Genomic DNA, 27,538 nt, shown 5'->3' with positions numbered 1-27,538 from the left:
ACTTATCCTCTTTGTTTTTGCCAACACAAGCATTTGTTTTCTTGTTCTGTCACCCGCATAAAATTGTCATCTTTAGCTGAATGTTTTACCAGACCCATAATACATTTGACATATGCAACAGAATATGTTAAGGGATATGTTTCAAAATATACGAAAAAAAAAAAAAAAGGTATTTAAGCATGTGGATGACATTCATTTAAAATATATAGGATTTTGGACACTGGAAATACATATTTTTCCTATGTGCTGCTGACAACATCTATCTGTAAAATACATTGTGGCCACTATATATAACTATATTTTGAATGAAGCTCTATTGAATGCCAGTGAATTGTCTACATGTACAAATAATTTATATTTTTGTTAATTTTGAAACAAAACAGATTTTGAATCAAAACCAAAACCCCAGAAGGTCACCGATATGACCTATATAACAGAGAGAAATGTGGGTGAAGAAAACTATTGTTTTGGAGATTTGGCAAATTGCTCATAAGCACATAAAAGATCGTGACATCCAGCTTCATCTCCATGATCACTCAATTTTTCCTGCTCTAATTCTGTTGGCCACACACTCCCACTCTGTTTTCTGTGATCAGAGTCCCCTCGGTGACGTCTGTGTCCCCTCTGCTACCAGTGGCCCCCTGCCATATTTATTCATGCCGGGCAAGATGGCGGCGATACGGCCGAGGTGTTATTGCCAGTGGACATGAACAGGCATTTTAATCCGAATATAAAATTGAGTCGGATATATTTATACACTTGACTTTACAGTGTGTGTATTACCTACGCGACGGGCGTCGACATCTGTTTTGTTTTGTGCCGTTTCAACATTTTTTCTTACAGAATGTTCACGTTGTAGCTCGCTCGCTAACCGACCAGCTAGCTAACCGAAAGCTACTAGCTAGCTACCATCACAGCAAGCCGCCGTAAAGTGTAGAATGGGAGAAAAGCTAGAGCTCAAGCTCAAATCGCCGGTTGGAGCCGAACCTGCTGGCTACCCGTGGCCATTACCAGTATACGTAAGTATTAAACTTGAAAGCCGGCTGATAATGTGTTTAGATTTTGTCTGTGTTTTGTCTTTGTTAGCTAGCTCCTTGCTGCTAACATGGGCTAGCCAGAGACCCATGGCATGCTTGTACGGCCAACCAGGTCATACGGGTCGGGATGGTTGGTGACAGACAAGGGGTCTGCCACGACACATTATCGGTATCGGCCAGCTACGATGACTGCCCAGATATTTTGGTTTTCAACTGTGTAGCCATAAACATTCGCTGAACTTTGTAGCTATTGCTGAGGTTCTGTATGGAGACAGTCAGAAAGTCGCTGTATTGCATTTGAAGGACTTTGCATGAGAATGATATGCAAGTGAGCTGAGCCAGGTATTTCACCCAGGGACAACTGAGGAGGACGATGGAGACGTCCTGTGCAAAAGTGGAGCATCCCAGGCTTCTGGTGGATTTTTGAGGATTCCACCTTTCACATCCAGCACCATGTCAGGGATCATTTCAGTCATTGTTGCCTTCAGTGTCTAAACGTGTTCCTAACATTCTTGACTCTGACCCCATATGTTTCTGGTGAAATCAAGTGCATGTGGACACAAGTCGTATGTAAATATGCTGTATATCTAACGTTACTAGCCACCTCCTGACACCAGTAAACACATAACTCACACTACACTTTGGAAGATCCCAGCCACACACACATAATATGAACAAGATGTGTGTGTGTGTTGTAAACAGGAGGATTATCAGGTTTGTGAGAGTTTGCAGTAGTGGCTTCTTGTGACCTTTTGAATTTCAGATGTTGGCCAGCTGCATGCATGTGAGTGGTAGTACTGCATTCCATGGCTGCTTTCTGTTATCATCCCATGACATCCTTAAGACTGTGGCAAGCTGGTTTTGTTGGATAGTTGGAACTGTATACATTCACTGAATCCCTGCTTTGTTCTGGGAGGTAGATGCCTGCCTCGTGCAGTTGCAGTCATTCATACTCAGAAAGAGATTGTTTTTCTCTCGAGTGTATTATAGTCTGTAGGCGTACTACATTTCTGTGTAACATGCTATCAACACATGTCAGTGTTTGATTGCAGCTAACTCATCAGCGAGAAACGGAAAGGGAAGCAGTTGAAAGGTCTGTGGTTTCTTCAGCGGTATATAGTTAGCTTTAACTGTGTTTCTCATTTATAGTAATTGCGGTGAGACAGTCACTGCTGAGAATAGCTGAATTTCTCTGAATGTCTGAGTGGGGTCTTTTATCGGTGTTCTCTCCACACACACTGTACCTAGTCTGGCATTGGTGCACTATTTTGCTCCCATCACAAAATGAAACTGAGTCTCAGCTCACTCAGTCAGTATTACTGCAGTTGATGCAATCAGCCTCTGCTCACTTTGCCTTGGCTGACTGAGTGACCCTCCCTTTACGCCAGCCTGGAGACTGATAAGACTTGTGGGGTTCCTCCCTCCAGGAAAGAAGCCCATCACTATTACAGCCTAGCCCACTTCCTCATGTTATGGTCTGTAGGGATAAGCATGAGGATAAGCATGTCAGGAATTTAATATACTGTTGACCTACTTGATAGCTATTTATACAGGGACTTGCCTTCAATGTCTTGAATTGAATTGGAAACAGCTGACAGTCCTTATTTTGGAAAAGGCCTGCATGTGGAGTTCTGCAATATGGAGCCTATTCATGTGGAGCTCTCCTCCTGTTTTCAAAGGGAAAGGCTGCGCAGACTTCCTCTCCTCTTGCTTCTCCTCTTCTGTCCATATGGTCAACTCTACAGGGACTGGGACCATAGAGGATATGAGATCCAGTTCCAACTTTGCATTGCTGCACATTCATAGACTTCAGGAATGCATATTAGTGTCTGTGTTCAGTATGTCTGTTTTGTACTGATATTTTTTTTCCAGTCACATTTTAATCATAACTTTTTTTTAGTCATCTTCCCTTGTTGAGTTGCTCACTAGTAGCTACTGATCCCACTCCATCAGATTCCAGTATTCTCCACTCCTACAGAGCATGAAGATTAGTTATCTCACCCACGGAGCACGAACACAGCGTGGTCTGTGTTGTGGAACACACAACATGACTATTGTGCTGGACGTTGTGTTAGAAGGCCCGCTCCTTTTCTGATCCCACACCCACAACCAAGCACGCAATAAAATAGTGGATCTTTCTTTCTTTCTTTCTTTCTTTCTTTCTTTCTTTCTTTCTCTTTCGCTCTCTCTCTCCCTCTCTCTCTGTCTGTGTCTCTCTGTCTCTCTCCCTGTCTCTCACTAAATCCCCACATCTGTGCATCTGTAAATGCTTCCATATGAAGAACACCTCTGGTGCTGTGCAGTTCTTTGTTCATCTGGTTCGGGGTGTGGGAGCTAACCAGGCTTCCATAGCATGTTTTTAAAGACACGCTGCTTAAGTACTGCTTAGCTTCTCTATGGTATGGTGCTCACCTGTGTACCTCACGCCACCCATTATTTACAGTGCTGTAATTACTGTAGTTAAACTCAACAACATCCGATCACATCCTTTAAGCTTCAGTGTTTTGCAAGTGTTGAGCCACTGAGATATGCAAACAACCGTCATTGTATTTGCGGATTTTACCACTATGGCCAGGGAAGTAATTTTTAATGTACAGTGTGTCTAAAAAAGACATGTGTCAGGCCAGCTGAGCGTAAACATGTGACCTGCAGTGTTATCGGTCAAGATAAAACAAATGGGCACGTCAAGGCAGTTCCCCTTGAGGTATGTGCGCGTGCGTGACCACCAGTCACCATACACCAATCTCCCTTAGAGAACTTGCCCCACACTTCCTCTAGTGAACCACCAGAACAGATAGTCTGATGTCACTATCTTCCTTTTCACGGAGGCTGAAGCCATGCTGGTTTGTAGGGCCGCCACCTCACACTATAATGAGTAAGACACTTCAGATGAAAGGGACTTTCAGAGAATCTGTTGTTCTTCTGTGGCTAGCAAGGGTAGTGTAAGGGCGTAGGTGGTGCACCTACCTTAGTCATTTGTTCTTGTGGGCTGAGGCGTGCGTAGTGGAGCAGTGTTAAGCTCCTACACCCATGGTGCGTCACGCTGAGGTAAGAGAGATAGAAGGAAGAGGTGGAGGAGAGAGGAGGAGTCGGTGCATGCGTCAGTTCTACCCACAATGGGGGAGAGAAGAGGGTCTCTCCTATTCTTTTTGTCTCTCCCTCTCTCTAAGACGGTGTTTATTTTTAGCCGCAGCTGTGCTCTGTTGCTGCTGTGTGCCGTCTTTGTGTGAGTAGGTGACCTCCCTCCCTCAGCATCTCTGCTACTCACTTACACTCTCTTTCATACACTCAGACACATACACCTGTATATCCCCCACTTACTCACTCATATACACTCATTGTGCAACCACTGCTGTGCTACTGTATGTGCATATACAGTTGTAGTAGTAGCTCATTCAGCATTAGCAGCACAGCCAACAGTTATCTGCATTAGCTTGTTTATTTAGTGTTAGTATTTATTCATATTTCTACGAAATGTCTTTATTTACTTGTGATTCTATTCTCTGATTACTGATTAGGGTCAGGCAGATCAGATGTCATGTCATATTTCAGTTGGTCTGATGTGTGGTAACCCGAAGACGGTTTGTGTTGATAGGAATAGGAGGTTTCCTGTGTTATCGTGCGTGTTTGAGTGTGTGCGCATGCATGTGTGAGCCTTGGCGGAAGTTAGCGTAGTAGTGGCGGGCGATATTGAGCGGGAAGCCGGGAGCTCTAGGCTGCGAGCTGTTAGCTGTGGCTGCTGTGCCAGGCCTCAAACAGCTGACAAATACCAGGCTCTCTCCCTCTCTGGCTCCCTCGCTCTCCCTCACTTTCCTGCCCTTCTCACTTTCGCTTTCTCTCCCTTTGCCCCTTCTCCTTCTCTCGTCCTCCCTTGTTCCTTTACCCTCCAATTTCTCCTTCTCCCTTCCTTTCCCTCTTTCCTTCCCTCCACGAGAGGCTCTCCTTGGCAGTGCGCTGGAGCAGGAGACAGAAAGTGGGTCAGTGGGTCAGCCCAGGCAACAGGCTCAGGCTGGCTGCGCTCTGGGCGTGACTGGAGTCCTATTACTCCCACGCAGCAGCAGCTCAGCACGCTCCAGCTAGGATAACTAGAACTATAGATAGCTATACTATCTAAATGGAAGGAGCCTATAGATTGGTTTGCCAAAACGAGAGAAAGAGACACAGAGAACCTCTGTAGCTTACCCAGAATCCTGTGTGTCCTCCTCCTCCTGCACAGCAACCGACAGCTTTGCTAAACAGAGGCGTAGAAAGACATTTTATTTAGACAGCATCAGAGTGCAGTCATGGTAAATATTAATTCAGGTACATCAGAGCTGCTATTTCTGTACACGGCACTACTGTGACACAGAGAGAGACGGCTCTATGAACTTAGAGGCTTATATAATAGACTGCTAATGATAGAGAGTGCTTCATCCAGAGTGTACATGCTGCAGACATTCACAGAATTCCTGGATAGCCTAAACAGCGTTCACAGTGACATTGATACTCACAGTGGTGTGTCTAGAGTGGCTGTTATGTCTGTCAGATGTTACTGCTGTGAGAGGATGAATCAGACATAATACCGAGTGCTGTTTTTGTTATGGCCAGTGCAGTGTATTGCCTGGGGAATGAGCCTTGCCAGCCAGCTGCTCTGGGCAAATTAGTGCCGTGTTGACTGGGAGCTAAAGGATATAACTCATGTTTTTGGTGTGTGTTTTCTTTGAGTTTGTGCCAATCGTGTAGGCTACCCCTCTCCTTTACATTATTCCCGGTGGAGTCTACACACATTCAGCGTAGTTAGAGATATCAGGGCTCGTTTTTCCAACCTTCAGAAGAAGCCATTCATTTTTGTACAGTATGAAAAACAACCTCCACAGACTTGAAAACTGCCCGAGCTAGATAATCCATCACAGTAAACATGAAGCCTTAATGTGGTTTTGTCAAAGTTTCTCTGCTTTATCGTTATTTCATTGTGCTTGAGTTGAGTGTTTTCATATTAGTGTGTGTGTGTGTGTGTGTGTGTGTGTGTGTGTGTGTGTGTTACATTACACTCTGCCTACTGTCAAGTCAGTTGACACCCACAAGAAGAAGTAGGCTATGCTGCCTTCAAATGGGGTCATGTTTACCGTGTTCACGAGAAGAGTCCATATGAACGCCCCCCTCCTGTGGTATTCACGACTTCGGAAGTGGAAATTTTGTGAAAGCTCTGAGTTCACGAGTCGTGTACACGACTTCCCATGTCGTAACCACGAGCTCTCGAGTTCCATTTGAAGGCAGCAGTAGTGTCCACCAGGAAATAATCTCTCAAAAACATATTGCCTTACAAACCTCATCGTGACATCCATGTCTTATTTGGGGCATCTTTGTTAACAGCAAAGTTAACAGCAGTTAATTTCAAGCTAGGTTTGACACTGTAAAGGGTGTATTTTAAAGACAACAAAAAACAAGTAAATGTTAAAAAAATCTTATCACATATAGCATGCGTTGCAAAATGATTGGGGAAGTGCAAAGTAGATGTGGACAGAAGTAAATGGGCTCTAACTCTTAATGACACTGCTGTTCTCCTTTAATGGCCTTATCTGGCCTTATTATGCCACCTGGCTGACTGGGGCCAAAGGGGAGGTTTTTTGTTTTATAGGAACATTGCCAGACTGTTTGTTACTTGCCCAGTTCAGTCTGTTAATTGGCTGTTTCTCTGTTTTCAGGATAAACACCATGATGCTGCTCATGAAATCATCGAGACCATCCGGTAAGTGGCTTTTCCTCGCTCTGCCTTAACTCGTGTACCCTCCCACATTCACACATAGAGCAAGTGACTGCATCCAGTATATGATTTTGTGACAATTTTGTGTGTGTATGTTCTGAGGTGGGTGTGTGAGGAGATCCCAGACCTCAAACTGGCGATGGAAAACTACGTACTCATCGACTATGACACCAAGAGGTGAGCCTAGGGTCATGTGTGTGCAGACACACTCATTCTTGGAGTTGGAATTTATGCCGCTGACATTGACCCAAAAGATAGGAAACTGAAAACAAAAAAAATTGCAAAAAGCAAGGACTTGCTCAAGATTTTTCACAACATGATGACTAAGGCCATTTAAAAGGTTGAAATTGGGTAACCATAGAGTAACACTCATCTACAAGGCCAACGAAGATCATAGAACAGCCAATTTAAAATGTCATATCAGCTTCAGCCAGCCAGCTAACTGTGGCCTACTTGCAATGTGTTTAAATGAACTGTTTGTTTATTAATTTCACTATTTATTTCTGGCCCTCAACATCATAGAGGTTGAACATTTTCAATGATGAGAAAAATTATTTCTAATTTTTGGCATTTGGTCTCATACAAAATGGTGTGAATTTTGTGTCTTGTCATTCTCACAGCTTCGAGAGTATGCAGAGACTTTGCGATAAGTACAACAGGGCCATCGACAGCATTCACCAGCTGGTGAGTCCATAAGTGTTCTTGGTGTTGTGTAGGTGAAGCGAGTGTAAAAACATCAGTCACAAAGAGATGACAAAACTGTATCTCTTTGAGTGCATATATCTGTTGCTTTGAATCTGTGTTGTGTAGGGCCCAGCCAATACATCATTTTTGAGTTTGTTACCAACACTGACAATAACTATATCCAATATGTCTACCAATAAATATTACATTTTGTGGTTGTAGTTATTACCCAAGATGTTTCATTATTGCAAACTCACTCTAGTCCAAATTCTTGACCAAAATTCTCAAACACACTTATTCTTGGATTTTGGTTAGAATTGTTCTTTATTTCTGAAAGATCTAGTATAAAGTAAATGTGAAAATCTTATTTTTTTTGTCCTCGTCTTGCTGCATTATTGGTGGAACAAATGCTGATACAGATATATCTTTGAAAGGCCAGTATCAGCCGAAAATATCTGCACACCGATGTGTGGGGCAGGCCTTAATGCCCTGATGTGTGTGCTTCTGTGTGTGTGTGTGTGTGTGTGTGTGTATATTTATGGGCATCCTCTCTTTGCAGTGGAAAGGGACCACTCAGCCCATGAAGCTGAACAAGCGCCCTTCCAACGGGCTGCTCAGACACATCCTGCAGCAGGTGTACAACCACTCAGTGACCGACCCGGAGAAGCTGAACAACTATGAGCCCTTCTCCCCCGAAGTGTACGGCGAGACGTCTTTCGACCTGGTGGCTCAGATCATCGACGAGATGGAAATGATGGAGGATGACACCTTTGTCGACCTTGGCAGCGGTTAGTCTGCTGAGTTTTGGGGATGTTGTCACCGCACACTGCTTTTACATAGCACCACTTCTGCCAGACAAAGCCAGACGGGACTGAGTAATGAAACTAAGGAAAATGACTGAAGAGTTTATGTCTAGTCCTTCTAGGAGTATTGCTGATACAGAGGTGGATAGTATATTAATTAGTTGCATTAATGGGTACAGTTTCTAAGTTTAAGTTTTGGTCATGATACCAGTGTATGTAAAGGGAAATTAGTTTTCAACGCCTGTGCGGTTATGAATAACTTTGCTTGATTGAGAGCCTGGGTGTCTCTGGTCTAAAAAGATGAACCTATCAACACTGTTTTATTCTGCCTTAATTGCAGGAGTGGGACAGGTGGTGCTTCAGGTTGCAGCAGCAACCAATTGTAAACACTACTATGGTGTAGAGAAAGCAGACATTCCAGCTACCTATGCAGAGGTAAATGAATATCCCCAAGCACCTGGAACACACACACACATGTCCTGAGCTGATTGGAGAATGACTGACATTTTCTTAACATGGTTCATTAGTGATTCATGTTTATATCCTTTCTTTCAGACCATGGATAAAGAGTTTAAAAAGTGGATGAAATGGTATGGGAAGAAACACGGGGAGTACACAGTAAGTTTCCTCTAAGTGTGGCATTTCATTTCGGTAGAACGTTCTACTTTTCAGCACGCATACCACCAAATGAGTTTAGGACTAGTCCACCTCAAAGATTAGTTGTTCTGCAGATCCACTAGTATTCAGGACCCCCCACCCCCTCCCCCGTTCAGCAGATCCACTAGTATTCAGGACCCCCCACCCCCTCCCCCGTTCTGCAGATCCACTAGTATTCAGGACCCCCCACCCCCTCCCCCGTTCTGCAGATCCACTAGTATTCAGCACCCCCCACCCCCGTTCGGCAGATCCACTAGTATTCAGGACCCCCCACCCCCTCCCCCGTTCTGCAGATCCACTAGTATTCAGGACCCCCCACCCCCTCCCCCCCCACCCCCGTTCAGCAGATCCACTAGCATTCAGGACCCCCCACCCCCTCCCCCATTCTGCAGATCCACTAGTATTCAGGACCCCCCCTGCTCCCTCCTCCAACTCTTGATGTTGGTAATTGCAATCGGGCAAAATTACTTCTTACAAAGTTAGATCCAGAGCACATACTGAAATAACAATACCTGGATCTAATGTTCCTTGTTTGCGAATTTGTTCGATTTTTAGACAAGGATTTCTAAATTTAAAGTAGGAAAGTAGTGCTGACTGCAGGTCCCTAGAGCAGCTGGTTTTGGTGGCTGATCGATGAGCTTTGAAAACCTCCAGCAGAGGCATGTGCACTACAAAAATGTAAATATTTCACCAAAGTGTAATTTGACTTTAATGTAGTAACTATGTCCTTTCAGCAGACAGTGTGGACATGTTTGTGCAGCTCACTTGTTTCTAATATTTTTCAGCTGGAGAGAGGCGACTTTCTGTCTGAAGAATGGAAAGAAAGGATAGCCAACACAAGGTGGAGTACCAAAACTTGGTCACAATTACAGACTGAAAGACATGGTTCCCACATGTCCTGGAAAACCTGGCCATCCAGTCGTGGAAAACACGTGCGAAATATGAAAATGAATAAAATGCCATGGAAAACGTAACAGAGGACACAGGTTCTCTCGAAGTCAAGAGAAATAACCATTTGGAAGCTGCGTTTATAAATCTATTTCTGGTGGAGTGAACTCCCCAGTGTTAATGACCTCACTACTATAATCTGCAGAGACAAAATGTATTAGCATCATGCACTGTGCTCTGTGCTACATTATCCTCTTACACTGGAGTATTCTTCTAACACACTCCCACTTCATACAAAATACAATGTGGAGAGCCTTTTTACATCAGATATATGCAGTTCCATAGATAATGTTTTGGAAAATGATTTAAGAGCGGTTCTGCTTTCATGTATTTCATCCTCTCACACTTTCCTTTCTGGTTAAAAGACTTTCCCACTGCCAACCATATATCTAAAGTGTTTCCTTCCCTGTCTGTCTTCCAGTGTTATTTTTGTGAATAACTTTGCCTTCGGTCCAGAGGTAGATCACCAGCTGAAGGAGCGTTTCGCTAACATGAAGGAAGGTTGGTAACTTTCAGCTAACCGCTAGATTGTCCTTGTGATCGTCTCTAATGCATTACAGTCATTGTTAGCTTAGGTACAGAGTGCTAATCTAGGGCATCGCTGCATAGAGGCACAGTATATGAAGTTTCCACTTTGTGTACTGACTTCCACTTAAAGATCCAGTACAAAGGTTTTAATTCAGTCATGATGTATGGATGTATAATGTGAGGAGTGTCATTTTTCCAGTTTTTGATAGTCTGTCTTAATTTGTTATAATTACTTCAGTACCTCTTGCTCTGTGCTCATCCAGTTCTCTTCAGCCCAGAAGCAGAAGCATCTAACATTCAGAGTACATTCACTACTAAAGTAAATTATATTTTCGGAAAAAACACCTACTGTGAAATATTTTAAATGCCAAATTCCATGCCAAATAGGAATGTACAAGCCAAGGGTTTTCAAGAGGGAGTTCTTTCCATCTTTCTGTCTCAGTGTCTGTCTTATTTATACACCAGCACACACAAATGAGGTCCCTTGCTGTTTTCCCATTTTGTCCATTGTAAAAAAGGGCAAAAAAAATACATGTTCAAGATAAGGAGAGAAGTGAGAAATTGAATATAATCGCATTATTAAAATTTTACACCAGCCTATGTTGCTATCGCCAGCCAGCAAGGCAATCTCTGCCTTTCTCCTCTCTTACGCGCTGTCCCACATACACACAGCGCTCGAGTCTCTGGAGGCCAAATAAGCTTGATTATCAAATGACAGACATATCTCATATTGTGTTTTTTGGGCTTATGTTAACCAGCATTAACAAATGCCAGGACACGCAATGCTGCTGTGCTGCTTGACTAACAAGCTGGCCATCAGCAATTAGCTGAACTGTGTCAAAGACGTCCAGTGGAGGATGTCTGGCTTCTCATACATGCTCATTTGTCTAACTAGGCAAGTTAGCAAACCAAGGTACCTAGTGTTAGTCACTGGCCTCTGAGTTTATGACTTCTTTGTCCATTAAAAGCAATGGTACCACTGCTTCAGCATTTTGATGCCAGCTGCAGAAATGAGCTTGTAGGACAAAGTGAGAGCCTAATCCTTCCCTCTAATTGTGTTGTGCACTGCATACATTTTTTTAAAAACTTTTATCAAATATCCAGTGCTGAATCTTCAGCACTCATCATAATACATAATCGAGGCATTGCAATTTTGAACTTTGACCCATGAATCATGTGATGTGTGCTAAACTGCACACAGCACACTCATGCTTACCAACCTGGCCGGTCTGCAGTCGCTGTATATCAAAGGATATTAAAGGGATGAGAGGCAGACGATCTAACGTTAGTGAGTCCAGCTTTCTCTGGAAGGACCGCTCGCTCGCTGCTATTTAGGAGACACTTTGTATTCTTGCACTTAAGTTTAGATGCATCACTTCTTGTGGGCAGAGAATAAATTCTGGTGTCCATACCCGACACCAGAATTTCAGCTGGGCAAATAGGGCACATATGTTTTAGGTATTGCAGCCCCACTTTGTGATTTAGGCTGACTAGAAGGGTACATTTTTACATAAAAATCTTGCCTATTGTAGTTTTAACTATGCATATTATCGACCAATAAATGTATTCATTAAAATCTGGGTAGTTTTACATCATTTATACTGGGAAGTAGATGTTTGATAAGTTGGTTTTGTTGACAACCAGATGGATAGTCAAAGGGCGTTAATGAAATTTCTCTGGCATTTGTAATATTTTTGGTAACTTTACAACAACATGCCCTTTTGATAAACAAAACCGTGAGATTGGGAAATGTGAATCTCTTTGCACTGGACCTTTAATCTGCACTCTGTGTTATGTCAGTGTTTACACACCCGTGTCCATTTTGAATGTCTTATTAAGAATTGATTTGTATGCCAAAGCAGCTGGCCGAAGAGCAACAGCAATTGGAGAGACATTTTACTAGGCTTCTGGAGCAAGCTGATCAAAGCCTGGAAGATGAGGCTATTAAATAGTAGGCGCTAATAGACATGCCAGCAGACCTTTTGATCTGCATTGGAAACACCAAGGCATTGTATTGGTAGTATTGGGAGTGACGCCTGCGTTCATTGGAAAGTTGTATTTATTCAGCTGTTCTCGGCAATGATTAAAAACAAAGGGAGTGGTTGATGGTATCCAATAGCAGCTGTGTCAACACTTGGCACTTGACCTTTGACCTCAACAACCTTATGACCTCATGACCCCCCTCTCTGCCACTTGAGTTTTAAAAGAGAAACATGACAGGATGATTAATGTATGTATTGATTACTGTATTTATTGGGGAGTATTATTGATCATTGTGTTTGCCTAATGTAGTAAGGAAAATCAGCTATGTGTTCAATGTATAGCATTTAAAATAGAATTGAGTGAAATACTTTTATAGAATGATTTTTATTTTTATTTATTGTCTCTTTTCAGGTGGGAAAATTGTATCCTCAAAACCTTTTGCACCTTTAAATTTTAGAATAAACAGTCGAAACTTGAGTGGTAAGTATCAGATTTATTGGAAGTGCACATTTTCAAATATCACACCTCCAATGATTTGTGTCCTGCTTTGGGAATGCAATGCCATGGTTTCCCTCTCTGTCCTGCAGACATTGGCACAATAATGCGTGTGGTGGAGCTTTCTCCACTGAGGGGCTCCGTGTCCTGGACTGGAAAGCCAGTCTCCTACTACCTGCATACCATAGACCGCACCATAGTGAGTACCGGAGCTTTTCTTTATCACAGTTACACTCTCTTTGACTTGATATATTGCAGTTTCTCCACCTGAAGTGTATGAGGTCAAACTGATGTGAGGCTGTCCTTGTTCTTTGTGTTTGTGTTGCATATTTGTTTCAGATATGGTAAAATCAGTTTTCTGCCCTCTGTTACGTTCTGTTTTGTGTTAGGCTTAGGGTTATGTAGCAGGGATGTGATTATTTAGTTGTTTTTGGGGATTTTAGTGTTTTTTGGACACATAATCCCCACTGAATTCTAATGGGAGACTGCTGACAAGAGGCTGTGATTGCTCTGCGATGCTTTATTTTGCCAGGCCACTGTGCTCTTAAAATGTCTAATTTGCTATTATTTTGTGTTCTGTGTTTCAGCTTGAAAACTATTTTTCTAGTCTCAAAAATCCTAAACTCAGGGTAAGTAATGTTTTCATCCCTTATTGTATTGACAATGTCACTGCAGTTCCATACTGAAAATTTACCACATCAAACACTGAAGAAGGTTCCTCCCATTTCAGGAGGAGCAAGAGGCAGCTAGGCGGCGTCAGCAGAAGGATACTAAGGACAGTAAAAGCAACAGCACCACCCCCACCAAGCCTAAAGAGCAAAACAAGGTAGGGCATGTAAGGATTTACTAGTTTGTGTAGAAGTCAACACATAGGTCTGATTTACCAGACTGATTACTAGACTGACTTTACTGATTAAACTTAACCAGCCTAAATTAAACTGTTCCAGAAAAACATTGCCCTTGACTTTTTTGCACTTCATTCAGCAAGCTCTCTGTGCTATTTGAATGTATGTGTGTGCATGTGCACGTGTGTGTTTGTGTGTGTTTGTGTACGTGTGTTACAGCAGGATTCCTGTGGCGAGGAGGAGCGCCCTAGCTTGATGACAGTGGTGAAGGCCTCTCCCAAACCCCGGAGAGCCCGACTCCTGTCCAAGGGTCGCAAGTTGAACAACAAGAAGCGCGGTCGACCCAAGAAAGCTGCCGTGGCTGCTGCTGAGAGGAAAAGCAAGAAGAGTCAGAGCGCCTTGGAGCTGCTGCATGCCAAGACCCTTTCTGCAGCACCCCCTCAGGGTCAGAGGACACACACACACACACACACACACACACACACAATGTACCAGGCCTCACCTTCAAATTTAATTACCATACTCATTTGTTTATCCTAAATGGGAACTTGAAACCAGTCAGGGAAAGCATCAAGCTTCCTCACATTACAGATACTGATATAAGGCTGCTATACATCTGTACTGTGTTTCATAGATTGGCTTACAAATCGTTGACTCAATTGACTTTAATGAGAATATGTTTGTCTTTTGTGTGTGTACAGATGCATACCGGTCACCTCAGAGTCCTTTCTACCAGCTACCTCCCAAGGTCCAGCACTATGCCTCTGGTCAACTACTGCTGAGCCCAACTCCTCCTGGTCTGCAGCAACTGCTAGGTGAGCTTCAGGTCTTATAATAAAACAGGCCCTAGTTCTGATTGGCTGAGTCACGCTCAGAGTTGTAAAATACCTCATAAATGCACACCGTCGACAGCTTAACTGTCGAAGCACTAACCGAAAATCACTGCTCATACCGGAGCTAGAACAATATTGCTTGGTTGAAGAATAGCATTTAAGTATCTGTAATTATTATTTATCAAAATAAATGTTATTGAACTTTTTTTTATTTTTACAATGGTGCTTGGTTAACTGCGGTTTTATAAATGCAAAATAAGCCACTATGCTTTGTGTTGCGCCTAACAACACCTCTTAGCTTGTTTTAAAATCACTTTAAAGCTTGGCCTCTTGTGGCTTATTGCTTAATTGCATCCTCAACATTAAGGCTGTCAGAACGAATTTCAGTATTTAAATGTCTGTTGAAGATCAAAAAATCACAGCCGATTGAACTGAATACATGACGTGGCTCCAGAGACTCATTCTCTGTCGCCCTTGTGATATTCTTCTACAAGCCTGCTTTTGTTGTTTGCACACACATGCTTACTACCAGCATCATGGCAGAAAACACTGATGAGATTACTATTCCTTCCAATTTAAGATGATTTAAGATGTTTGGAAGATATTTAGATTCCCATTAGTAAAAGGCAAGACTGACTCAGTGATTTACTCTTAAATTAAAACGGCAACCCAAATCTTTCAAGAAATTGAATAAAGTAAAAACCGCAAGCTGTGAATCTACTCCAAATAGAATTTCTGTCTGTTTAGAACTCATTGAACAACTATTGATTGCGTATTGCTTTCATGTGTCAATATTGTGAAAATTTTATCATTAATTTCAGTCGAATTTGACTCATTTCAGTCAATTCATAGTCAAATTTACTCAACGTAAGGGGGGAGTTGCCTGTTACCATGTCCTTATCACTGTCACAGGCCTGTAAGTAAGTGTATACCATCTAACCTACCCCACCTTTATCACTAACACACGTCAGTCTCTCAGTAAGTCTCTGTCAGGCTGTTGGGAACCTTAGCTCCTTTATTCCATCCTGACATCACGCAGAGCTCAAGAACTGCTCTAATAATATCTCTTCTGTTTTTTGCTCTCTACATCTCTCTCCCCCATCTTATCACAGATAACATCAAGGTTCAGTACCTCCAGTTTATGACCTACATGAAGACTCCTCAGTACCGCTCCAACCTGCAGCAGCTTCTAGAGGAGGAGAAGGTAAACAGTCGTGCTACTGCATTATTGATTGGCTACGGTGACACTTGTCATTTCATTGTGACTTTTACTATCGGATCACACCGGGACATACCGGATCACTATCAGATCACACCGGGACATATTAAGTGGCATGAATCTGAGCGGAATCTAAGCAGTCTGGACGTTATCTAGCCACAATGTGCATATCAGCAGTGTAAAGAGATTAAGCGGGAGAGCAGGAAAAAGTAATGCAGACAAAGATTTAAATAATTACAGTCACAGACAATACCTAACCGCTTTTTCAGGTCACGTGGACATGCAGCGCTGAGACTTCATAAAATCCAAACTTTACAATCAGATCTCAAAAATCACATAGAAATGACAAGTGTAACATGAGCCATAGAGAGATTTATTTTAATAACGTTTTGGGATGATTACATTTTTCTTCCTGAAGATAAATGTCTGTATACGCCTTACACATCACTGATGAAATTCTAAGCACTTTTTCTGTTTCCTTGTTGTAACCCCTCTGCCCCAACCCCATGCCCCCTCCTCCCCAATCTTTCCTATATTCCTGCTTTCCTCTCTGTCTCTAGCAAAAACACAGGGACCTGTCAGGGCAGGCAGAGCAGCTGCACTCTGTGTGTCAGACTCACAAAGAGAAGATCAAAGGTCTCTTCCAGACCAAACTAGATGAGGTGAGAACCACTACTTTACTGCCCTCCATATCACAGCTGTAAAGACACACAGACAACAACATGAGCAGCAACTGTCCTATATTTACATCCAGCGCAGTAACCGTCCTATATTTACATCCAGCGCAGTAACTGTCCTATATTTACATCCGGCCAATACATCACTTTTTACTTCTATATCAGAAGACCATGAAAGTGATTATGGCCTTCAGCCTTGCTTATACAGTGATTATCTTATTGGAAGTAATTTATTAAGCTAAAGACACATCAAAATTGATGGATAACCTGAATAGCTTATACTAGTGTCCAGTGTGCAGATAAGCAGAGTTTAGTCAGTCAGTCAGTCAAAGGTGGGGTGTGTGTGAGAGAGACAGCATGCTTAGATGTGTGGGGTAATGAGTTTGCATGCAGTGTAGTTTCACGGTCTGCCTGCTGGTAAGCGTGTGCTCTCAGCTGATGTACGACTATTATGTTTCTGTGTGTGTGTGTGTGTGTGTGTGTGTGTGTGTGATGGTCAGCTGGGAGTGAAGGCCCTGACTGTGGAGGACCTGCTGCAGGCCCAGAAGGAGATCTCAGCCCACAACCGTCAGCTCAAGGAGCAGACCAAGCAGCTTGAGAGAGACATGGCCGAGCTGCGAGACCACAGCCTGCTACTGGTGAGACCTTGCAGCCTCCAACTCTGTTGTTACCACCTCCACCCTGTTATTACGGCATCGTCCCCAGTGGTTCACACCCGTTATCGCTGCTTCCCACCTCTCTGCATCTGTGTTACGGTGTTACATCCTGGTTCAGGACCGGTTTGTACTATACAGCCTGTAAGTGTTAAAGTGTATTTCACTTTGGAAGAGCATTTTTCCTGTTGTTTACCATGCATACCTTCATATGAGTTCATGAAACAGTCAACCATCAATATCAGCTGCCCAGGGATCCTATGCCACTACCAACATTGACCATATTTCCCTCTCCATTGACTGGCACTTCCTCTGACAATTGGTTTTGTCTAAATGTTCTACTTTTGACACATACTCAAGGTATTAATGTTCAAAGTCAACCCTAACCCTCAGTGTGATAAAGGTCTATGTGAATCTCCACTGCATGTCAAATGCTTTGTCTGTTAACTGGACACACATTGATAGATAAACAAAGTGAAGACAAATTAATAGCAATAAATGTGTGTCTGTGTGTTCCAGTTGAAGTCTCGGTGTGAGGAGCTGAAGCTAGACTGGGGCTCTCTGTGTCTGGAGAATCTGTTGAAGGAGAAGCAGGCCCTGCGGAGACAGATCTCGGAGAAACAGAGACACTGCTTGGAGCTGCAGGTACACAGTTCATTCCTCTCTCAGTCCAATGGATGACTCCATTTCCAAGTCCTTGCATCTCTCTCCCTTCTCTCCTTTACGCTCCTCCGTCCTTGCTGTCTTCTCTCCGGCCTCTTCTATCCTACCTCCCCCATTTGTCCTTTGCACAGACATTTACAGGAATTAACCTAGTTACTTAAATCATTTACAAAATGTAGCTTTCAGGAAGATCTCATGAAATGCTGTCATCACTGTTCTGCCATAGAAAGCAAGAATTAATCAAAATTTTATAGTTTTTCAGTGTTGTTGTATGATATCTGTTTCCCTGTGTAATGGCTCCCCCTGGTGTCTATTTGTAGATCAGCATTGTGGAGCTGGAGAAGAGTCAAAGGCAGCAGGAGCTGCTTCAGCTCAAATCCTACAGCCCCTGTGATGGCTCCCCATACAGAAAGAGCCTGGAGCCGCGTTCTTCCATGGACCTCGACTCCTCTAAGCTCGGCCTGTCCTCGGCTCCAGTCCTCAATGGCCTCAGTCCGGAGCTGTCCATCAATGGCACTGGCTCGCCCTGTTTTGACCGGGCTAACACCAAGGGGGAGCTCCTCTCCCGCTACCTGCCCATCTCCCCAGACCATGAGATAGTGCCTGTCACCTCTGATGCCAGGCAGCGGCACCTAGGCTCCTCCTACGCTCTCCCTGACTACACCCGCTTCTCCCCAGCCAAGATCGCCTTGCGGAGGCACCTCAACCAGGATCCCACCTCTGCTCACTTCAGAGGTCTGGGGCTGGCCACACACAGGTTGGTGGGCGCTATAACTTAAAAAGGCTCCCAGTTACCAATGATGAATGTCTTTTTCTCTTTCTTCTTAGCTCAGAACCTGAAGTTCTCCAAGTAGTTAACTAAGAGTCGTAGGCAACAAACATCTAAATAGCTAAAAAGCCAGATTTGCCTATGTTTTTTAGGGGGGAAGGGGGTGGTGTTACCTCTCCACTTGGAGCCAAACAGAGCTGCCCCTCTCCCAACTCATCTGATGCCCAGAATACCACTCCTAAGAGCTCTGAGAGGGTAAATATTTATCTTTCTTTCTGTCTGTACACATGCCCTATTTGTTTGTGTTTGTCTACACACACAGTTTTCTGCTTGCCTGTCTGAATATATGTAGTTTTCTGTCTGTCTGTCGACACACAGTCATTTTCCTCTTTCTCCCTCACTGTGTGTCCCGTATAGGGTGGTAAGGAGAAGAGCCCATCTGTCCAGGGTGACAACACCATCACAAGCCTTCCCATCAGTATCCCTTTAAGCACTGTCCACCCCAGTAAACTACCAGTCAGCATCCCACTGGCCAGCGTGGTGCTGCCCAGCCGTGCTGAGAGACTGGTGGGTACTCGCTCTATGATGACATTTATGAGTTAGACATTTAACTGATGCTCTTATACAGAGAATCTTACAATGACTGAACAGGTAGGGATTCAGTTTCTTGCTCTTGATGGACACATCAGCTGTTGTGGAGTTTGAATCTCTCACCTTCGGGTTGCAGGACGGTGTGTTTAGCCTCTAGGCCGCCTACAACAGACATTGGTGTCCTGCTACAGATAACAGAACATTCACTGATGAAGAATAAGATTGGTGTATTCTCCTTAAGATAAACCATGATAGAGTGATGTAGGATTAACTGCTGTTGTTATATGTATACATTTTGTATCTTAATGAGATGTTTTGATGTTATTTTTATACTATTCCATTGCATGGGCAATGCAACCGTAAATGCATGGGCTTTACATAATGGTACTGTTTCTGTGTTTGTGATTACAGAGGAGTACACCAAGTCCCGTGTCCCAGACAGGTCAGACCAATGGTAAGAATTTCCCCACAATCACCTTATATACATTATCATTGGCATAGGTAGCCTACATAGTGGTGTTCACATATTCCTGAAAGGTCACATGTCACATTATCCCCCTCCACCATACTGTTCCTTGACATTTGTGACAGTTGTACTAAATGTATAGATGATTCAGTTGCATTATATCTATTTTATGTTATATTTAATAATTGACTAACTGTTGTTCCAGTACATCTTCCTCACCTATTTGGTCTCTCTCTAGGTTACTCCTCCAGCTCAGGGCTGATGAATGGAGGTTCCCACCCTGAGGACCATGATGGTGCTTCTTCCTCCCCTCCTCCACACACCAACATGCCTCTGACAGGACTGATGGGCCGGGGAGGTCCCATCCACAGCCCCCCGCACAGCACTGGAGGGGTGCTCCAGTACGCAGACGGACCTCCAAGGATTCTTCCAGAAGACGGGCAGGATCACCAGGCGGGCGAGTCCGACACGGAGCCCCAGGACAGCGAATCACGGCGGAGAATCTTCTTCTCCTCTTCCTCCTCTTCATCCTCGTCTTCCTCTTCGTCAGGCGGTGGAGTCAGCGCGGCTGGAGCATCACGCCTCCACCATCATCCCAACAACTCGGCCAAGCAGGGACACCACAGTAACCATGGAAACCACCACCACCAGTCACCCGGCTCGCACACCCACACGCCCACACACACGTCGTCATCGCACTCCTCTCACAGCCTCGGCTCTCAAGAGGGCCGTAAGCGGGGGAGAAGGAAGCGCAGCTCGGCGGGGGCTGTCACAGCCAGCGCATCCCCAAAGAGGAGGTCGTTCCCTGGGCTCGGCTCCAATAGCCACTCCTCAGGATCGCCACTCAACATCAACTCCATGGTGAGTCACTGGACGCATTCACCAGGATGTCTACAGGTACTTAAAATGGTCCTTAAAACAGACAATCACAGCCTGTAGGTCTTAAATACAGTTTCAGGGCTCTTTCAAATGTCAGAGCTCTTAAACTCTCAGAGCGCTACTTCTCTAGTGAGATATGAAGGGTTTCATTCCAAAACGCTGTTGGTCCACTTGGTAAACATGTTGCTACCTGAAATTTATCAGTATTATGGAAAATAACACAGACGATTTTGTCTGCAGAAGTAGAACTATTTGAACACAATTCTTAAGAACTCACAACTCTAATTGTAAACTGTAATGTGCTTTACATTAAAGTAAAGTAACATTTTGTCAGAGTAGATGTCGGTTTTTTCATATATCTCATTTTGTTATGAAACTCTTTATATTAGCCTAGTCACATTGAACTGTATGTTGATCCACTCTTCTAATGTACACTTTTCATGTTTAATTTTAGTTGAAGTTTTTAATTTTTTAACCGTAGTGGCATTAAAATGGTTTTAGAAAGCCTTACATTTAAGTTGTTGAAGCCTGCACAACAAATGTCACAAATTATTTGGGATCCGGTGCTGAATGTAATATAGATAATGTAATATAAAATGTAAATCATATTGATATGATATTCAATACAAATAGTTTTGTATTCTGATTAGGAGAAAACTGAATAATACACCAGTTATGCTGATATCAGCCCGGATATTAAAACATATTTATTGTTGGTTTTCATGCTGTGTTTGTGTATACGGAGATATTTGTTAGCAGAATGTGAAGGATGAAAATAAACATGTTATCCCAAATCAGACCTCAGCAGATCTGTTATCTAGAATGTGGTGTTCATGTAAGACAGGTTAGAATGACTGTAAAATAGTGAAATCATACTACTTGGATCAAGTTTAAACATACATTATAGTAGTCTGGAGAATTGTCTTGTAAGGTTAGCATTTAATCATTGATAAGTCTGTAACCTTAGCTATTGTAGCTGTCTGTGTCCATAATAATACTGTTATACATTATCCACTGATTGTCCCTCGTTGAAGCCTGTGTCCCCATCATTACGGTCTGGATGTCCTTTGTCCTGACAGGTGAACAACATCAACCAGCCTCTGGAGATTGCAGCCATCTCCTCCCCGGAGCAGTCGAGCCGCAGCCCCTGTGGGCCCGACCTGGACCAGCCTCCCATCCTGAAGAGAGAACGCCCCCTGGAGGTCAATGGGACGGGCCGTTACTCCTCAGCCCCCAGCTCTGATGACGAGGACTCAGGATACCCTGCTGACAGCTCCAGCTCACGGTAATATATATCTGTTGACTTAAATACCAGCGACTCTTGTGTTTCAACAACAGAACTATAATGCCACACATTGTGTTTTGGTCCACTTCCATGCTGAATGCTGTAATTCTGCATAGTCCTTCATTGTTTGTTTATTATTTGGTTGGTCATTGTTGGTAATGTGGTTTATTTTTTCTTTAGAATTGAAAGAAAAATTGCCACTATATCCTTGGAGAGCAGAGATGGACCCAGTAGAACAGGGGATGGTGAGAGAGGTAAGAAACTAAAATTGCATTTGATGAGTAGTTGAAAGGAGGAGGAGGAATGAGGAGTTGAAACGGAAAGCTTTATCTTGCACTTTTTCTGCTTAATGCCAACTGCCAATTCTCTCTTTTTCCACCAGGCAGGAAATCGGGTAGCAGCAGCGGTAACAGCACAGGTAGTGAGGCCTCCTCTTCATCTTCCTTATCCTCTACCAGCAAGTGGAAATCCACCTTTTCACCCATCTCCGATCCCAAGCAGCCCAACTCTGACCTGAGACAGGGGGGCTCTCCCTTCGGCATGGGGGGGTCCAGCCGGGGCACAGACTCAGACTCTGACCACAAACAGCAGCATCAGCAGGTGAGGAAAGGGAGTGATGGAGAGGCCTCCAACTACATCACCCCCAACCCCTTCCTCAGTCAGGAGGCCGGGACCCGGGGTGGAGGCGGCAGTAGCAGTGGGGTGGCCCAGGGAGTCGGTGGGCCGGACCAGCGGCAGGCCCTCCAGAAGCAGAAGGCCCCTCGGGACTGGGAGCTGAAGACCACCAGCAGCCTGGCCAGCCAGAACCTCTTCATCTCTGCCGCTGCCAGCAGTGGAGGGGGCATTTTGAGCGGGAAGGTGGGAGGCAGTCCTGTGGCGGTGTCCTCATCCACAGGGGCCACGGTGGGACAGTACCTGGGGACTCAGTTCCCGCTCGGAGGGGCCTCTGTCTTACAGTCCCTGTTTGGGGCCCAGACAGGCGCACCCACGGTGAGTGGGGCTTCGCGGCTGGTCAACGGACACTCTGCCCTGGGAAGCTTCTCCAGTGCTGGGCTGGCGGGGGGAGCGGCTGGAGGTGAGGATAACTGATGATAAACTGATCTTAATGTAAAGTAGTGTCTTAGACTCAGGATTGTTCAGCTGTTAGAATGAGGTCTTAGTTATAGTCCGGGATCATCTTGATAAAAGAAGAGTGTGAGTCAGTGGGAATGGGCCTGCTAATAGAGCCAGGTAAGTGGAAGCCCAATGCTGCTGTCCATCTGTCCATCTGACTGACAGTTTGACTGACTGACTGACTCTTGGCGCTGCTTTGCTTTGACATTGACTGGCTGCTTGAGAGCTAAAGTTGGAAACACCCTTGGAAAATGCTGCATCCCTAATAGGATGAATGCTTACCACAAGTATAGAAAATACAAGAATCTACAAACAATACATTGAAATAATTTCTCCTGTTTTCTGTGATTGGTGAATTGATAAGACCATGTTTTACAAAACACTATTTTGATGTAATTCTGTGTAGGCCACATTGTTGTTTGTTTATTCATTTTCTGTGGGTGTATCTGTTGGAGATTTATATCAGAGTCATTTCACTAAGACTGGTCCAATTTGCGAAAATGTGTTGAGAAATGGATTTTGCTGATTTGGTTTAGCCTGGTCACAGTGGACTGACTCTGTTTGCTTTCTGTGTGCTTGTCTAAGACTTGCTTGGCGCTATGCACAACCTGGCTCAGTCCCTGCTTCTCTCTTTGTCCCCCTCCCTCTTGCTCTCTTTGCCACTTCTATCTTGCTCTCTCTTCCCCCTCTCTCCACTCTCTTCCCCTCCCCCCTCCCTCCATCTCTGCTGTATGATTTGCAGGTATATTTCACCACGTGGTTCCCTCAGTGTCCTCCCATCAGTTTGGGGCAGCGCTGCCCACCTCTGGAGGCCTCAGCTCCCTGCTCAGTCTCTCCTCTTCCTCTACCTCCTCCCACACCCAGCAGCACACCACTCCCCAACCAGCCTCCACGCGCCTGACCTCCGTGTCCTCACCCCTCCCCCTCTCCTTGTCCCAGGCCCAGCACAGCCGCACCCAGTCGGTCCTGCATAGCCCCTCTCCTCCCACGCTCTCCCTGCCCCCTCCACCGCCCCTGCACAGCGCCCCCTCCTCTTCGGCACCCACACACTCTGAAGCCCCGCCCTCCTCTCGATCAGAATCCTTCCTCTCCTCCCGTCTGTCCCACTCCTCTCTCCACCACCAGAGAGCACAGTCATCCCTCTCTCACTCCATCTCCTCCTCCTCCTCGTCTGCGTCCTCTGCTTCTGTGTCTGCTGCTGCTGCTACCGCCTCCCTCTCTTCCTCCTCTTTGTCAACCTCCTCCTCTCGCCCCTTCACAGTGCACTACTCCCCTCGGCTGCCCCCTCCGCCGCCGGCTAGCAGCTCAGGAGGTGGTGGGGGAAGCATGTGGAGGACTCAGGGCATGCATGGCACCTACACCACCTCCCAGCTCCCGGGCTCCCGACCTAGATAGGGCTGGGGGTGAGGGGAGGGGAGGAGGATGAAGAGGGGGAGGGCGAAGGGCAATCAGAGGGGGGTGAGAGAGAGAGAGACAGAGAGACTGGTAGGGAGTGAGAGAGACAGGATACCTGGTTTCTCTGTGCTCCCACAAGCTGTTGTTCTGTTTGAACAAGGTAAGTCAATACTTGGACTTTAGATTAATATCATAGTGTAAACATTGTGCAAGACGGTGTGTTTGGATTTTGAAAGTGACTGTGTTTAATACTGTTCTGCCATTGTGTTTTTTTGTTTTTTCCCAGCTATTTTGAAGCTATTTGCCAAAAAAGCACTCATGGTATCTTTTACTCTGACCTTTCTTTCAGGTAATTGATGAAATCTACCTCAACCTAAAGTAACCTATGCAAATGGCCAGGTGTGGACCAAGGCACTCTACTCACTCACTGGTGCTTCAAAATGTCTGCACAACCCAACCGCCTCCAAGACCGGCTTCTGTACTGGGATCTCTCACTCACACACACACACACATACACACACACACACACACACACACACACACACCACACCACTATGGTCACCTTGAGCAGAATTCATAGGTACTGGTCATGCGTACATGTGGAGTGGTGGGGAAGAGGTTTTGAGGACTCCTTCAAAGCCTGTGGGACTTGGAGGGAGACATAGGGTTTCTAGTTGGGACCTTTTACCATATGGAAATGAGTACTGGCTGCTGTCCAGCTAGGGCTGGACGATATGGTTGAAATCAATATCATGATAATCATATGGATTTTTCTCGATATCAGTATATATCACGATATGGTTCATGTATGCAAAATCACGTTAAATAATCAAATTAATGTTCATCTCATTGAACTGAATGGTGATGTTAGGTGTGATGTCAAACAAAACTGAAATTGAACTGAAGTTTTTAAGTAAAATTTGCTTGTCATCATCAATTTAGACAGCAGAAATGTGTGTCACGATATTAAAATATCTTCATATCATCACGATATGATTCCACTGAAAGACGATAAACGATAATATTGAATTATCGTCCAGCCCTATGTCCAGCACTGAATGAGCTGTCTGGTTTCACATTGTGGTGCTCTATAGTATGACAGTTAGTATCAGCATTTTTGCCTCAGTCACTATTATAGCATCTAGTGCTTAGTTCAGTAAATTATTTTAAATGATTTAATGTGACATTTTAACAACAGATGTAAGCACAGACAGTTCACCCCTTTGAGCTGCATCTCACCAGGTGCCAGGTTCCCTCCAATTTTCACCTCACACTCCTGCATGTGTACATACACACACACACGCGCATACACACACACAGACACACAGACCAGTCCGCTGAACTCTGCTCAGATGTCATGCAGCTGTGCCTCTCTGCATGTGTGTGCTCTCTTGTCTCCGTTTTCTTCCTTCAATGAAATGAAATATGTGTGACAAAGCATTTGACTATTAAACAAGATGAGGAACTTAGTGTTTTGGTCTAACTTCACACTGGATAGTCCATTATAAGATACAGTTACACATGTAGCAGAAGATGTACAGGTCCAGGCTGGTTTGTTGGCAACCATTAAACTCTGATAATGTTGATAATTCACCATATCTTCAAATTTAATATCTAGAATGAGATGAAAATGAAAAACTAATTTAATTCACAAGTCCCTTAAATTCTAAGCAAAGAGGTACAAAAATATGTATTTTTTATCAAGTTTAGCATTTCAAATACTGAACTGAACTGTCTTGGCCACACTTGTTGGCATCCAAAACTTTAAATTTTCCTTCGCAGCTAAATTGATCAAAACCAATTAATTTAACATTCTAATAAGTGTTGCAAACTGTCTCCCATTGCAGCGATGAGTTGTAAACACCACTTCTCTTTTCTATTTGGGTTTAAAGCTTTTTTGCATGACAGCTCCTCCAGTGCATCTCAGTGGGTTGTCATGCATTGAGCAGATTCTAAGCCAAAGCACTGGAGTGTTGTGTAGCATATCTCATCTCAATGTTTACCTAAATGTCAACATTATCAGTGATTAAACATACACAAACACAAACCCAATGCTGTCACCTTCCAACTGCTACCCCCAGGGATTCACAGTGTACCTTTCAGTGACTTCATCCTGATTAATTTTTCCATTGAAGCTTGTGAGCAAATTTGGCTGGCGGAACTCACTTAAAAGTACACTTTACTTAGCATTAGGCAATATACAGCAGTTGGAGAAAGACCATTTTGGGATTGTTTGTCAGCTGGGAGCATGAATGCTACGGCAGCCATTGACATGTCCAGGCATGCTACACTACTTTAGATGTGGGGAGTGCATGTAAGAAAATAGAGTAGAGTCCTTCAAAAAGGAGGTAGGAGGTTTAGGTCTTTTGTGACAATAAACTTGTCCTGGCCATATTTTACATTCTCTAATTGAAATGCTAAACTCAAGGTAGAAGAATGTCGAAGAACATGAAATTGAGAATCAAACAAGACCCAGAAGTTTTATACATTTCAGCCTGTTTTTGAAAATATGGTGAATTAGTAACAAAATGTCAAGGGGTGCTGATAATGCTGAGCAGAGCTGTCAAACGGTGGCAGTGGCAGTCTGGTGAGCATAGTAGTAGTCGTTTTGTTTATTCAAGAAAAAAGACCCAATGAAATCCATTTTATGAGATAATGCTCTGTGTAGTACCGTACTGTTTGAGTGAACAATGTTAGCTACTCTCTGGTAAAGAAATAGAAATGTCCACTGTTGTTCTAGGAATTGTGGCCACAGTTGTTGAAGTTTAGTTGAGCTGAATCCAGGTATAAAAGAATTACAATGAAAACTGGATCTGCTGTAAAACTGTAGATCCAAAATCATTTCTGCAATTATTGATAGTATTGTTTTTTTAAGCTGTCGATTTGGTTTATCACACTACTATGTGGGACCGCAGCAGAGTATCTATACATTCTTAAAAATGCAGGAATTTTAAACTCTTCTTAAGCTAAACTTGTTCATATTTATCCCTGCTGCTGGGAAAATGCAGTTGTAAGCAAATATATGGGACTCAAATGTTGTATGTGGACACGCATACGTGGAGTTATACTGCAGTTAGTTAACACACACACACGCACACACAGACTCATGCATGCATATCCTCACACACTGGGAATACAAAATTAACCATAACCACGACAAACTACTGGACTGTTTTCACACCTTTTTGTTTGCGTTTTATTATGTAATTTGTTTTTGTAAACAATGTTTGTACTGTGAATGGGATTCATTCTCGGACTGTATAATTGTGTAT

The 27,538-nt window shown here is 43.9% G+C and overlaps 2 protein-coding genes across 4 annotated transcripts; both read left to right on the top strand.

The window, feature by feature from the left end:
- The first annotated feature begins 696 nt into the window (after window positions 1-696).
- Window positions 697-26,616, top strand: dot1l (DOT1-like histone H3K79 methyltransferase). Of its 3 annotated transcripts, XM_071921946.2 has the most exons (28): window positions 697-1,019; window positions 6,722-6,765; window positions 6,883-6,957; window positions 7,401-7,464; window positions 8,024-8,252; window positions 8,608-8,702; window positions 8,823-8,885; window positions 9,710-9,765; window positions 10,294-10,373; window positions 12,795-12,863; window positions 12,971-13,077; window positions 13,466-13,507; window positions 13,609-13,704; window positions 13,943-14,168; window positions 14,425-14,538; window positions 15,669-15,760; window positions 16,336-16,437; window positions 16,953-17,090; window positions 17,625-17,750; window positions 18,089-18,525; window positions 18,690-18,792; window positions 18,955-19,104; window positions 19,540-19,582; window positions 19,833-20,491; window positions 21,553-21,758; window positions 21,939-22,012; window positions 22,141-22,833; window positions 24,616-26,616. In XM_071921946.2, exons 1-28 carry the CDS (start codon window positions 939-941, stop codon window positions 24,621-24,623), a joined length of 4,272 nt encoding a protein of 1,423 aa, XP_071778047.2. In that variant the 5' UTR covers window positions 697-938; the 3' UTR covers window positions 24,624-26,616. The 3 variants fall into 3 exon arrangements, with proteins under 3 accessions (XP_071778047.2, XP_078141583.1, XP_071778046.2); XM_078285457.1 differs by lacking the exon at window positions 24,616-26,616 and having other exon boundaries at window positions 19,833-20,455; window positions 22,141-23,172; XM_071921945.2 differs by lacking the exon at window positions 24,616-26,616 and having other exon boundaries at window positions 22,141-23,172.
- On the top strand, window positions 22,967-24,266 carry LOC144539713 (uncharacterized). The gene is made up of 2 exons (XM_078285615.1): window positions 22,967-22,988; window positions 23,614-24,266. The coding sequence occupies exons 1-2, from the start codon at window positions 22,967-22,969 to the stop codon at window positions 24,264-24,266; spliced, it is 675 nt and encodes a 224-aa protein (XP_078141741.1).
- Window positions 26,617-27,538: the final 922 nt, after the last annotated feature.

Source organism: Centroberyx gerrardi, chromosome 9 (assembly GCF_048128805.1).
Source record: "Centroberyx gerrardi isolate f3 chromosome 9, fCenGer3.hap1.cur.20231027, whole genome shotgun sequence".
NCBI classification, from domain to species: Eukaryota; Metazoa; Chordata; class Actinopteri; order Beryciformes; family Berycidae; genus Centroberyx; species Centroberyx gerrardi.
The sequence above is the reverse complement of the archived record's forward strand: the minus strand, read 5'-3'. Positions and strand labels throughout refer to the sequence as shown.

Excerpts from the sequence above, each read along its gene's own strand:
- dot1l (XM_071921945.2), top strand. The coding sequence starts at position 939 with ATGGGAGAAAAGCTAGAGCTCAAGCTCAAATCGCCGGTTGGAGCCGAA. Across the intron at positions 8,886-9,709 it reads AGAAACACGGGGAGTACACA|CTGGAGAGAGGCGACTTTCT; the intron begins GTAAGTTTCCTC and ends AATATTTTTCAG. Across the intron at positions 16,438-16,952 it reads TCCAGACCAAACTAGATGAG|CTGGGAGTGAAGGCCCTGAC; the intron begins GTGAGAACCACT and ends TGTGATGGTCAG.
- LOC144539713 (XM_078285615.1), top strand. The coding sequence starts at position 22,967 with ATGGGCCTGCTAATAGAGCCAG. Across the intron at positions 22,989-23,613 it reads GGGCCTGCTAATAGAGCCAG|GTATATTTCACCACGTGGTT; the intron begins GTAAGTGGAAGC and ends TATGATTTGCAG.